The sequence below is a fragment of the Drosophila subpulchrella genome, chromosome 3R, assembly GCF_014743375.2.
Source record: "Drosophila subpulchrella strain 33 F10 #4 breed RU33 chromosome 3R, RU_Dsub_v1.1 Primary Assembly, whole genome shotgun sequence".
Classification (NCBI taxonomy): Eukaryota; Metazoa; Arthropoda; class Insecta; order Diptera; family Drosophilidae; genus Drosophila; species Drosophila subpulchrella.
The window spans coordinates 11,388,263-11,402,652 of record NC_050609.1 but is presented as its reverse complement, the minus strand read 5'-3'; the positions used below and the strand labels follow the sequence as shown (position 1 = coordinate 11,402,652).

The 14,390-nt window shown below is 35.6% G+C and overlaps 1 protein-coding gene across 5 annotated transcripts in view; it reads right to left on the bottom strand.

The window, feature by feature from the left end:
- Positions 1-8,341, bottom strand: part of LOC119547186 (poly(U)-binding-splicing factor PUF60-B) — a 104,283-nt gene extending 95,942 nt beyond the window's left edge. For 4 of the 5 annotated variants that reach the window (XM_037853924.1, XM_037853941.1, XM_037853950.1 and 1 more), the window contains exons 1-2: positions 8,126-8,341; positions 4,303-4,809 (exon numbers count right to left, since the gene is read on the bottom strand). In XM_037853924.1, the coding sequence (XP_037709852.1) occupies positions 4,303-4,409 (107 nt within the window). In that variant the 5' untranslated portion in view covers positions 4,410-4,809; positions 8,126-8,341. Of the gene's footprint in view, positions 1-4,302; positions 4,810-5,726; positions 5,807-8,125 lie in introns of those variants that run through there. The other variant, XM_037853932.1, reaches the window with a different exon arrangement.
- Between the last annotated feature and the right edge of the window lie 6,049 nt (positions 8,342-14,390).

Sequence of the window (14,390 nt, the reverse complement as noted above, 5' to 3'; positions counted from 1 at the left end):
ACTTAGAGAAAATCATTACAAGCAATGTCAAGAAATAAATAAAATAAAATTATAAACAGAATATAATAATGATGAATTATTTACATACGCATTAAATAAATATTTAGAAAATTGATCTATAATTATAGCAGTGAGAAAATATAATTTTTCTATTTTATTCTTCTTTTCTCTCTGCATATAACTCTAAATCGAATATATATATGGCATAGAAGTCAAGGAACTTTAAGCTGCTTTTTACCCAGGCAACTTTTACCCGCACATTTTTTGCTGTCCATGTTTTCTTATTTTCATTTCGGCTTGTCATGCTCAATCTAAATGAGAGATGAGTTGTCCATTTGTCCGTTTTCTGGCTGGTCAATTTGTTGCGGCCATTCAAAAGGCGAACATGTGAGAACAATTGAATCGAGACTTACAGTTATAACTGCCAACGCAGTGCGTGTGGGTAGATAAATTACGATGGTCGGATAATGAGTTTGTTGTATAAATTCGGAGAAACCAGGGAAAAATTAGAAATTTATCACAAAGCTTTATCCAAGCTAATGTGGAATTTATAGATGTGCTTTGATGATGTACAGAAAGTTACATACACTTTTTAATTTTAAAATAAAACTTGTTTCATTTGAGAAATAAGAAATAAAATAAAAAAGATTCTTTTTGGATTTAAGAAAATTTCAATATAGTAAAAAACATCTTAAGGATTTTATCATATCCCTCAAGTAGTTTTGAAAGTTCATGGCCAACATTCCCTAAGTAAATCATACCTCTCAAGGCCATTAAGGTGACAAATAATATCCCTAAAAACCGAGAAAAGAACTCAGATTGGAAAATTCCCAGCCCAAGAAACCCGCCAGATTTAATCAGCTTAAGTAAGTACCCAGAGATTGGGGTTCGGATACGCAGTTAAATAAATCTCTCATGTGGGTGGTGTGCCACTATCGTCAATGGTGGTGCTGTTTTCGGCGCTGTGGTGGTTGGTAGTGGTGCTACCTTAATAAGAACAGCCGTTGTAGCTGTCAGTCAAACGCCCCGACACAAATCTCTCGGCGAAGTCTTATGAATAATCACTCGGCGGCAGTGTAAAAACTTGGCAAAAGTGCGAGCGTACAAAATAAAACGAAACCAGAAAAGAAAAATGTATTTCAAATGCGCAAATCAAAAAAAAAGGAAAATCAAAAAATAAATGTGAGGAAAAGTGTCTTTTAGGCAACATCTTAATAATGCTGCGAAATTGAAGGAAGAAAGCGTGAAAGGTGTGGGGATATGGGAAATAATGCTCACCTGCCTGCCTCGAAAGATTGGGATTTTTAATTTCAAATTCATGTGGCATTATACCTTTACACACCGAAAAAAAAGAGTGTGGCATTAAAGTGTGATACCTCAGCTGAGCACTTAGCTCGGTTCTATCGAGTGGGAAGAAGGAAGGTTGAGCAAGTCACCTGCCGACCACGTATGCCAGCTTATTTCGAGATAAAGATACAAACTACAAGGGGGATTTCGAGGGGTTCGCCTCGATTAATATGCAAGCAGTGCAGCAAATAAAATATATATAATTGCTGTCTGATTCTTATTTACCAGACTGTCTGTTGCATAAAAAGCAAATGAAATGATCGACTTGGGGGTTTGACTAATTAAGGCGGAACTTGAGCGTGGCTTAACTTCAATGTCAGTCGGACAGTGCGCTCTGAAAGTATTAAATTGTCATTTCTGATTGATTGCCAGGTGTTAGGACAAAGACAAAGGGGTAAAGAAAATATAAAAACAAAACAAAAAGTATAACAAATTTATTATTATTTCAACTTTGCTTTTTGATATTAAAACACTTTTTTAGTTATTTATCCCACTGTCAGACCCTTGGCTATCTATAATTCACAGCCATTTGTGTAGCAAACTATGCGTAAGAGGCCCAAAATAATTAAGTTAACAATTTGGCTAATTGCGCTTGCACTAAATGCAGTTAAACCAACGCACAATTAAACCACAAGAACGAGAAGACGAGAGCCAAGAATTTGTATATTTTTCAATGCCTCATATTACAGTGGGCCCCGAGTACGGGATAAACTATTTGCCTGCTCGGTGAAAAAGCGAAATGGGGAATAAGTTGAGTGTGGAGGAGCTCGAGTTCTAGTTTTTCCGGGTCCGCTGCCATTTGTTTTTCCTGTCAGTGTGTCAAACCGAAAATGTGGCGACGATGTCTGTTTATTTAGCACGTTCTTTGGCTTCTCGTCTCCCTCAGATTTCATCTGGTGCAAGTTCAGTCAGTCAGCCAGCCAAGTTCTCTATTTTTTCCTAAAAACATAGTCTTTTTTTTTTTTTGTACAAGTATTTATAAATGAAACTTGCCTTTGTTGTCATTTATTACTGTCACTTTAAATCCAATCAACGCTTTGTCCATGCCTTGGCCATCGATGAGCGATATTCGCTGGTTGTGGCGTTCTGGTTTTTCCCTTCGATTTTTGGCTCTAGTTTTTGTTCTCTGTCAAGTGTCGTGAGGATAATTTTAAAATTCATAATCTATTTTGGCGTGTTTGGCAGATAAAAATAGCCTGTTGTTCTGACAAGTAATTGGATCTTGAAAATTGTACAAGATCTTTAATATTTTCTTATATTTGGCTTATGTCAAGACGAATATTTTGGGAGATTTTCTAGAAAAACTAATAAAAAGCCAGACAACGCAGATTTTCTCATTAATACCATTTCGGTCTGAAATCAATTGTTATATCTAAGCCCCACATGTCTTTTTAAAATTTTTGTAGCTTCCCTGAGCTAGAAAAATGTTTGGCACATGCCAAAAGAAAAAATTATGATATAATAAATAAAATGCTAATTGGTAAAGCAAGCGCTGAGAAAGCGAATAACAAAAACTTTAAAATCTTAATTGCCTGGCGCCAGACGATCGTTTTTTAATATTAAAAGTAAAGCAAGTCCCCATGACGTTGACGAACTTGAAAGTTTGTTTTTTTTTTGCTGGCCGGAATATTGCGCTTCTGGCATAAAGGTCCCCATTATACTGTTTACTCTCACTTTTGTGGCACGAAATGGTTCATTAAAAACGTCACTTAAGGCAAAAGCAGGGCATTAATAATCCCACCGAAGCCCACAATCATTTATTACCAACCTCAGGAAAATTACAAAAAAATTACAAATTTAAAAAACTTGACAATGACTCATAATGGAAAAATATTATAAACACTTTAGGCTGGAGGACAATTCATTAATTATCATTTTTGTAGAGGGCTTTGATAAAAGGACAGTAATAAAACGGATTAGCAATAAATAATGTTATATGAAAAGAAACAACATCTTAAGCTCCTATAATAATTTTAAATTTAGTGAACTGTTTTACTTGTGTTATAATTACACTGTTACTTCAGAAAATCCCTTTGAAGTGCATATTAAACACCTTATTCCCACGGTTTCTTGACCAGTGCCACCCAAAATGAATATTAATAAGAAAACTCACAACGTAAACATCGCCCTCAATCTTAAATAACAAATGAAAGCAATTTACGGACAGCAACTTAGTAAAATTATAGGTTGAAAAATTTGCCCGCGACTCAAAACTGAGGCTGAGTGCCTGATGAAAAATTTAAAAACATGCAAAGAGCAAAACAATTTTCATAAATATGCCACTGAGGCAAAAGTTGGGCGAAAGCTGTGAGAAAAAAAGTAAAGCGAGTAAAAACCTCAAAGCGCATTAACGCCTTTTATGGCCTTGAGACGCGCAGAGTTCTTAGTTTTTTTTAGGGGGGGTGGTGGGTTGTAAAGTGCACTTGGAAAAAATATTGTTGATTTAAAATCTCTTCCAACACGGGAGAGGTAAAATCTTAAAGGGTTCCTTATTTTCTAAATTTTCTAGAACAAATTTTTTCAAATATTTAGGAATTTAAAAAATGTATAATCTGATATAACCTACAAAGAAAAGTAATTTTTTTTCCTAGGAACCAAATAAATTCCCGATTTTAATACCACTCTTTTTATAAGGTGTACTTAGGATCTGAAACGGTTGCTTAATTTTTAAGTTTTCTAGAAATTTGTCTACAAATTTGTTCAAAAGTATAGAAATATAAAATATTTATAATCTGATATAACCCAGAGAGGAAAGTAATTTTCCTTCTTAAGAACCAATTAAATTCCCGGTAATATTTTTATTATTTTTAATAGAACTCTTTTTATAAGGTGTAGGATAGTTAGGTTCTATTCTGCTTGGAAAGCTTAAGGCTCAGCTTTCAAAAATTGCTTCTATAATATCTTTTATATTTGGTATATTTTTTCCCGAGTGCCTGAGGAAAATGGAAAACTCACCTTAGATTTGGGACAGCCGCCGCTGCTGCCGCCGCCGCCTGCAGAGGCGGGGGCACGTTGTACGGAAAGGGCAACTTGGCCGCAACCGCCGGATTCTCGAACAGCATTCTCGCACTGTTTTGGGGGTGGTGCTGAACCTGGTGGTGCTGAATCTGGAGGTGGGTGGTGCCGCTGGGGGGGTTGATGTTGATGGTGCTGCCCGTTTCGGTAACGGTATCGATGCTGGTTTTTATGTTGAGAGCTGAGTTTCCAAAGCAGTAAATTTTGCTGGCTTTTCGCTTATCCCAAGAAACACACGCTGTGAAAATCACTTTAATGCGCTAGCACCAAATACTTTTGTTTTCGCTCGGTTTTGTTTCAATTTTTCTTGCACTTTCTAGTTGACTTTCTTCAACTGCTTTGTTAACGATTTTGTATTTAATAACCGCACTGATATATTTTAGTTTTTTTTTTTAGGTAATACTCATTTTTAAAACACCAAGATTTGCTGGCAAGGTTTTAGATATTCTAGAAGAAAAATATATGTTTTATTAGAATTTTTTAAAACGTTACAAGTTTTAGTTTCATTATTAATAGTACACTAATCATGTCTAATTTTTAAATATGTTTTGGAATGTATAGTCATGCTGTTTTATGAATTATTTATTCATCATTCATCTATCTTTATTTTTTATTGTTTTTATGGTTTTTTTAACGTTCGTATAGTCACTGTGATAAAAATTAAGCTTTTAAAATAACTTTTTTAAATTGCATTTTTTATTATCCCAACCGATTTTCCATTTCCCATGACTTTGTTTTTATTACAGCACTATTTTCATCGTTTTCCCTGCTCTTCTTTTTTATCCGAATTTCTTTGTTTTTGGCTTTATGCTTTTACTTTCGTTATTTGGCATTCGCTTTTGCCTCTTGCTTCTTGCCTTTTCAATGCTGAATTCTGAATTCTCTTTTGCCATTGCCGGCTTTTTCGACACATACACACACGCCAGCACACGCACACACACACTCAGAAACACTCATACACGTGCGTGCCGCTCTCAAAATGGTGATAAAATATTGTTTTTGTTGCCGTTGCGGTTTGATAAAATTCACACACGGCTTTTAATTAAAAACATTTGAGTCTCGGCCCGTTCGCATAGTTTCTATATAGTTCTGTGCCGGTTTTTGCATTAATTTTTCATAAATTAAATCGATTTGCTTGAACAAAAACACATGCAAACGCATACATAAACATAAATTCACGACACAACAACAAAATTCTGCGACGTCATTGAATTCGCCGCAAAAGAATATGCGAAAATGTGTAAAAGAGCAAAAAAAAAGAAACACTAAAGAAGCGTCCCTCGAAAAAAGACAACGAAAATGTCTTGAAGTTGAGTCACTTACACACACACAATAGTACGTAATACAAACACACACACACTCACACTTTTGCAAATAAACGACGCGTGACGAAAATTACACGGGAACGCTCGCAAAATATCCACGAAATTCGAAAATCCGTCCGCTTCGAACAAGGAATTTTTTTCAACTAACGGTGAAGGAGCGGCTGCGGAAAGTTTAAGGCGAGCTCAGCGAATTTCGCCGCAAACTGCGCTGAAGCTCTCGCTCTCCTGAGTTCTCTCTCTCTCTCTGGGTTTTACTAGCTCTCTCTCGCTCTGCAGGACTTGAAAAAATAAGAAGGAATAAAAAAAGCTTGGATTGGATGCAACATGCGGCTGAGTCAGTTAATGACGTACCACTCTCTTGGCCCCCCTCTCTTGTCACCCCTTTTGTATCACTTTTATCACGCTCCCCCCTTTCGCTATGCTATGCTGGCCCCCGTCTCCCCAACCCATAATCATTTCCGATGTGCAGTTCCATGCAGTTTCCCCAGACAATAGGCCTATATAGCCATATAGTCGCATATAGCCAGCAGACTGAGTCGCCCAACGAGCGTCTTTATAGCTTGCTTTGTTCGCCTCGATTTACAGTGGGCTCTGGAATAGTGGAAAACCATCCAGAAGTACCATATAATTTAGGATTGGCAAAAAAAAGAACCATTACTAATCAAATTAATATCTGTATTTATTTCCCACTTCCTTTTTTGGTTTCTGAAATTTTGATGAGAGTGTGTGGGAAATTTTTTTAAGATTAGAAAACTATTTTTCAAATTTGTATTACGGATTATTACGGATTTATGAATTTTAAGAAAGTCTCCTTTGCATCTCTATTTGTGTTTTTTGAATCTTAAAGTATTTTTAAATTGTCTTAACGGGTCTATAACTTAAGTTAACCCATAAATTAGAGAAAATTACTATTTTCAACTTGTAACTCACTGTTTTTACATTATTTAAAACAGATAAGGATAAAAATCACTTGCTCCCTACTTACAAAAAAAGTAAAGTAATGACTTTGTGAGTTACTTGCAAGCAAATAAAGTAAAAACCCTAATTAAGCTGAAGTTTTTACATTTAAATTTATGTTTATTTTATTTTATTTAGGAAGCTCAATAGTTTGATGGTATATGAGTAAGATTGCGCCTTACTTTAACTTAAAAATCCCAAAAAATATTCGTAGGTTACAAAATTGGAGCAATGACTGTACTCGACTTTCTGTGTTTATCTTATTCTGTTTGCTCAGCTCGTATTTCTTTTAAAGCTCAGCTCGCAGCTGACGCATTTTGTTGATTTTGATTGCTTAAAGCCGAGAAACAAAGAGTAATTGTTTAATTCAGTTGAAGGGAAGGATTGCCAGCTATTTCGCTTTGATTTATGTGAAATTTACAAATCAAATTTATTTCGGTTGCAAGTGTAAAGTAATCTTAGCTGTTGTTTAAGCTTAATTAATTTAATTGTCACATTTGAATGTCCCCTGAGTCTTTTCAACTCTCGATTTGAGTTATGGAATTATTTTAAATTCAAATATTTATATTCAGATTCAGATTATACTCCAGTCCTAAGCCATTTTTATTCACATAACAATTTGAAGGAAACTCAACCGACGTCCCCTGACGTCAAATTACCCACATTATCAGTTTCCTAGAACAAGTTTTGATTTTCTTCAAGTGCTATATCGCCTCGCTTTTCTTATCGTAAACAACTCGTTGGGGAATACAGAAAACCGAAACACAAAATTGTAATTGATAAAAGCAAGCTAGTCACCGACAAAAATCACAATAAACATTAACCACAGCTTTTTTTCAGCTTTGAATATTGAAAGTTGTTCTGCCATGCGGTTTTTGTAATTTTGTATGGTTTCTCAAGATCGAACTTGAGCCGAATTTTTGTACAATTTTATTCCAGTTTAATTAGATGTTGTATCAATTTATTAGCAATTCACTTATTTAATTACACATGTTGTATTTTGTCAGTTTACTGGGCTTCTTTTCGACACAAAAGTTCATTGTTTTCTTTATTTGATTACACATTTAATTTATATCTTCAACTTGTGGTTTTTCTTGATTATTAGTTTCGTAGCCATTGCAAATGAAATTCGCCTTAAGTTTTAAGATTCATTAGTTAAACATATCATTAGTTAATAAACCATGAAAGTTGATATTAGATTTAATGATAAATTTTGTTATAATCTTAATAGCCATGAAATACATATTTTATTCAGTCGCTCAAGTCATTGATTTAAATAAAGCTTGATGGGTTTCGCATGCATGTGTCGGGAGATTTCGGATCGCATTTTTAATTAATTTGCATGCACTCGCATCCGTTTTATGGATGCGGTTTGTTCATTTAGCTTAACAATTTAACACGTAATTTAATTCAGTCATGCAACATATCCCAGAAAACTGATTTTCTAATCAGTTTGCTGGGGGTTACAAATGGGGAATTACTTTTAATGCGCGGCAAACAAAATTTGGGCCTTGTTTGTTTGTTTATTTTCCATTAGCCGAGTTCGGTTTTTCGGTTTCGATTGTAGGCCTAGTCGAGAATCTAGTCAAGACCTGGCTTTATCTGCATGCACAAACGGAAATCAACGACAAAAACGACGACGACACGATGACAACGAATCCACGAATCGCTCCGCTTTGAATCAACTGGCTGTTGTAACGGTCGCAAGCAAACTGAATCCGTAAGATATGCCTGAACCGAACCGAAAGATACAGATACAAATACAAAACGGCCCCCGCGAAAAAGTTCTCTCGGCCGCCTCTCGCCTTTTTATAAATCTCTCTCTATCGCTCTCTGGCTGTTTGCGGCAAGCATAATAAAATAAAACAAGTGGTCGAGTTTTCCGGCTCTGAAATACCCGTTCTTTAGATTCAATAATTTTTAGGATGCAAATTATGATATATCTTGATGCCGTTTAAATTTTAAAAATTATTTTTAAGGCCCCGCAAGTTTGTTTAAGTAATTAATGACGACTTTTTATTATACGACCATAATTTAAATTTGTTTTATTGTTTTAAAAAATGTCTTAAAATTTTTTTTTATATATTTACTTATATTATTAAACAAGCTTAAAATGTAATCATTTAACAGTAGTGTATCAACAAAATGTACAAGCCAGCCTTAGCTTTAAACTTTCAAATAAACCATCAACTGTCCAATATACCCGAAAAATATAGAAAAAAACAGGGTAATTCTAAAAGAGACCCATTGCTTTTCCTCTCTTTCTCTTACGATGCCAACAACCACCCACAACATAAACGCTTTCCCCGCCCCACCCTCTCCACTCAACCAACAAAAACAGACCAAAATGCTTGCTCGCTCTCCCAAAGCGAGAGAGAGCCGGGGAGCGTTGTTGTTTTGCGGCGAAGTCGCTCAAAAAACGCCATTTGGGGAGACAGCAACAACTTTTGGCGTTCATACTGTTGTCCCCTTTGCACTCAAGCGTTCTCTTACTTCCGGTCTCGAATGCTGCGGCTTGGTGTTGTTGTTGTTTCCATAGCTGCTGCTGTTTTTGTTGTTTCTTTTTGTGGTGGGGATAAAAATGAGCATCTCTTGGTATTTTTTGGTATTATTTACGCTATGTAAAAAATAATATCTAAAATAAATATAATTAGTTAAATAAAATATGCAAAAAACACAAATTGTGTTTAAAAATAAAAATAAGTAACATGGAAAATATGTTAACAATACTAAAATTTTTATTAATACACTTACATATCTGTATATATTTATTGAATTTGGCAGTTTAAGCAACTTGTTATGTTACTTTTTGGGTTAAATAATTAACCTTATGCATTTGTTAATACATTTGAATCCTTTATTCTCGTTTTTTTAACTTTAACGTCATTTTCAGTTTAAGATTTGAAGAAAAAATGCATAAATAAAAACAATAAAAAATCAAGCCGACTTAATCCAGTTCCACAGCATAAAAACCCATATTTATATAGCATTTCTGTCGCCTGTTGCACCCACCTCAATTACCAATTGGCAGCACACCCCCGCGAAATCAAAAATTTACACAAATTAATTTTTTTGCAAATCCCAGACCGGGTCTTTTGGGTTTGGCGCTCTTAAATCAACGGAAAAATGTAAAACAATAACTTGAACGGCTTATTGGGCGGCCTAAAAACATCAAAGGCCGACTCATTCCTAAGCAATATGTCGTGTAATTTTCCTTATTTTTTTGTATTTCTTTATAATTTACAACAAAACGCGCAACAAGCGCAACGAGTTTTCAGCAGTCGAGCAGCTGACGGTGAAAAGAGTTTTTTTCTGTTATATTTTGTTTGGTTCTTTTTCGTCGGGACATAAGAAACTTGTTTGCAGAGCTCCAGGCGATAAAGAAGGAGAAATATATAACAATAGCAACAGCAAAACAGTGACTGAGGCAGACAGGTCAAAGGAGCAGTTTGTACCCCTGCCACGCCCCCCTCCGTCTATATCCTAGCCGCCCCCTGCCACGCCTCCGCAGAAGGAGCAATAAATTCTGAAAGCAAGCGTCTTCGATTAGTTCGGAAATGGCGAGAGAAGTGAGTGAAACGAATGAAAAGAAAAAGTTCTGAGAAGGAACCATCTTTTAGTTACACGAATCAGGGATACTTATCATTAACCCACCAAAAACAGTAAAATATATTCTTTAAGATCTCAGGTTTTATAAAAACGTTAATAACTCAAGATGTATTTTTAAAAACCTTTAAGAATTATAATATTGAAACCCAATATTATATCATAATAGAATTTTTTACAACAATATATGTTAATTTATCATAACTATAACTATTAAACAACATAAAAAATTCTAATTCCAGTTTAACAGATCACTAAATCTATCATTCCTTCAATTTTCTTAGAGCACCACAAAATACTGGGTACTTTGAACAGGACAAGAACGAAGAAGACCAGGCATTGATGGCAATATTTAGTCTGCAACTGATGTTCCCCGAGTTTATTACTGTTCAAAGGTAAGGATTTATAGCAAACTGCGCATTCAGCAAATTTGGGTCATAAAAGTAATTAGTGAAATCTGTTCCAGCACAGATTGGTATTGTGGGTGGATTTTAATTACCGGCCAGAAGTTCATGAAAGTGCCAAGAAGTTGCCCCCTGCCATCGGCTAATTGATTTAGCTGCCATTTTATTGATCAGCCGAAAGGAGTGAAACCTTTGGCCTCGCAGTAAAATCGAAAACGTGGGGCTTTATGGGGTTTATGGAGGAGTAGGGTGTTAACCAGCAATGACCAAGTTGAGGCAACATCGGTTATTGGCCTATTAATGAAACAGCCATAAAATTAAAAAGCGATTTATTAGTGAGTTTCAGAATGTTGGAGATTTAAGGTTTTAAAGAAGAAATATATGCAGCTTTGTTAAGTTTTTCACTTTATTGATTATTATTGATTTTGGTCACTTAAGACTAAAACCTTTTATAAGATTTATTAGTAACAAAGTAGATGTTATCTATAATAAATTATTTTTTTTAATTAAAACTAAAATCTAATATTTTTCGATTGCTTATATATTACTTAGGATCTAAAACAATGGAATACATTTTACACAAATCACCAAATAGCCTTGAATAGTTTTTAATTATAAACACATTTTCTTGTACAGTGCTTAGTCATACAAGGATTCCTAACATTTCGTTAATGCTTACGCAAGCAAATTTCACTAAGGACACTTTCTTCATTCCTCAACGAGATTAATGTGCTCGGCAAGCCCTTAAGTCCAATTTGGGTCGTTAAAACTACTCCTAGATGAAAATTTTATGACTCTGCCATGGTCTTTGGTCCTATATGGTTGTAGTCGTAGTCGTATTCGTATGTGCATGGGGTATGTAGGTCTGCAAATCACAGTGCTGTTGAGGCTCTTGCTTGCGAATTGTGCGCATAACAATTAGGCAGCTTAGGCTGCTTTTGCCACCGAGAATACTGAGACCCAGACTGCATGTATCCAATGCCATAAAAATATCAGGAACACATGTTGCCTGCCGCTGATTTTCTGCAGATTTAGGAGGGGGGCTTTTCGGTGATATGGGGGCGGATGGTATTACTCAGTGGAGGGGAGGCGATCTGCTGTCGTCTGCCAGGCCCGCCACGTCTGGTTAATGAGCACGTCTGCATCCGTGGGAAAGAGGCGTAATGAAGGGATATATACCGAGTACGCAGGAGTTTGAAAATGATTGTCAGCTAGATGAAGCCCGCTTGTTTGCCAAAAACTCTTTTTAATAATCTGATTAAAATTGTATCAATGCGTAAGCCGATTTAAACGCAAATAAATACATGTAAACATATCATTCTGGACAGGAAAAGTAGAAATAAGCTAAATTTTTGCGAATTTTGGGATTATAAATATATGCGCAGACTTAATTTATTTATTCCTGAGGCTGACTATTTTGAAATAGAAAGAAAAATTGTATTTTGTATTGTATAATTTAATTGAAATACATTTTTTAGGTTTACCTATTTCAAGAAATGAACGTAAGTCTCCGCCTGAAACGAAGCTACAAAAAAGTATCTTTTCCCTGCAGCCCCAAAGTATGCAGCACTTTTATCGTTTTTTTTCACTACCTCTTTGAAATTCATTTGCCATATGAGGCGGAGCCATGAAAAAAGAAATTCGAAAGTAGTTGGGGGACTTAGGCAAAGTGTGTGAGTTGACCTTAACAAGCGCAATATCATCAATCAGTGCACAAATTTGCATTTCACTTTAGCCTATTTATAGCGGATGAGGGCAACATGCTGCCCCTTCTATATCTGTCCATATCCGATCCCTCTTCATATCTTGTCGCCCTTGTCCGCCTGTCGTTGGCGGCGCATCAACGCGCTTCATCGGCGGACCGACTGATATGTAAATCTCATAAATCATGCACACCTGTCGTCGATGGCAGCGTCAGTTCAGCTCGGTTTTGCTCAGGTCAGTCAGGACGACAAGGACATTGTCAACAGACCGACAGAGGGTGGTTGTAGGTCTCCTCATGTATTTTCCTTTTTAGCATTGGTCAAGCCTTTCGGAAGGGCTTATACGCAGTTGAGATTGCTTAAATATATATATTTTTGATATTTTTAAGACCAAATATTGTTCTTTTTAAGAAATATTTTTGATCTTTATTAATTTGAGTTTCCAAGAAATATAAATATTATATTATTTTGGAAATTAATGTTTATAATTAACATTTAAAATTCGATCTAAAAAAATAAAATAGTTTTGGCAGCTGCGTATTAGACATGGGTTATCAAATGGAATGTATACCAACAACTTTGGATAGAGAAATGAACTAAGCTTTTTATTTTTGTACGTTGGGGGTATGTTCTGCAAATTGATTAGCCACGTGCAGCCAAATGCTACCTACCTATTGGCCAAGTCAAGAGTTGGCAAATGCTTCCATTCGGACCTGATGGAAATGAAACTCATGTATTGTTGGATTTAACATGTAAAAAAACGGGATAAGTGAAAAATTAAGTGTTCAAAGTGCTTTTTTTTTTTGTTAAATATTACAAACGTTTTTCATTGAATATTATTATTTTATATTTCGATTCAAAAAACTAAGTATTTTTATTAAGATTAATAAAAATTATTTATAAAACACCATTGAATTTTTAATCATTTTCAAAACAATATTAATATCTAAGCTTCTGGCTTCCAGTATTTGAGTCTGCAATAATGGAAGTGATTCTGGTCCAAACTCTCACTAATTGCTCGGCCACAACACCTGCTGCCTGCTGGATTTAAGGTGGCCTTTTAGCCTGCCTCTGAAGAGATGTTCTACAGACAACGGGAAAAAACCACAAATTTACATAAATATGCCACAAATCATAGAGCTCTGCCGTTCCGGCAACTTGTGGTTCATGTGACAGTGTCTCTGGCTATTATGAATGCATAAAAAGCGTCCATAAGTTAATTTTTTTAAACCACACTTTCATTGCAATTAAAATGCCAAAAAATAAAATAAAACGAACTGCTAAAAATATATACCTAGCCCATAAAAAATTGCAAGGAAAATTTATGTGCAGCACATGCCACGCCTGAAACTAAAGGGTTTTCCCTTAAATTCTGCTTGATTTTCTTTCTTTTTTGCGGATTTTTGCGGTGTGAAACGCACGTTGCATAATAATAAAAGTTGGAGCGTGGCGGAAGTTGGGGGAGTGGCACTTGAATGCTTTAGGGCCTTCACCCCACCATCGTGGTAAAATGCAGCAATTGTTTGTCATTAGCAAATGTTGCCTTTTCGGGTACTTTACGAGTACATTCCCACACTCAAAATGCTCTTGTAGGCCTTGTCCCTATGGCAGACAAAATTTGTGACTGCGACAGTTTGTCCGGTTACCCGGTTTTCCCACACCTCCAAAATTTTACATCCCTCGCCACTGGGGTCTCCTCTCATTTTTAACGCATCATTTAGCCATTTTATGTAGGTGCAACATTGCAGCACAAAACACGACAAAACATAACCTCAGGCTGTTGCCTGAATGAATGAATAAATGTGGGAGGTTCCCAAATGGACAAGACCACAAAATAGCGCTGTATCCCTAAGTAGTGCTTGGTATGGGTGGAACTCAGAGATTACAAGGCATACTAAAGGTTATCACTTTATATTGCTTAGAGCATTACTAGCATTCCTAAACAGATTTAAAAACTTTAAAGGTGCTTAAAAGAGTATTAGAACTTAGAATAAAATTCTAGCAATATGATATATTGGTTCAAATTAATTTTT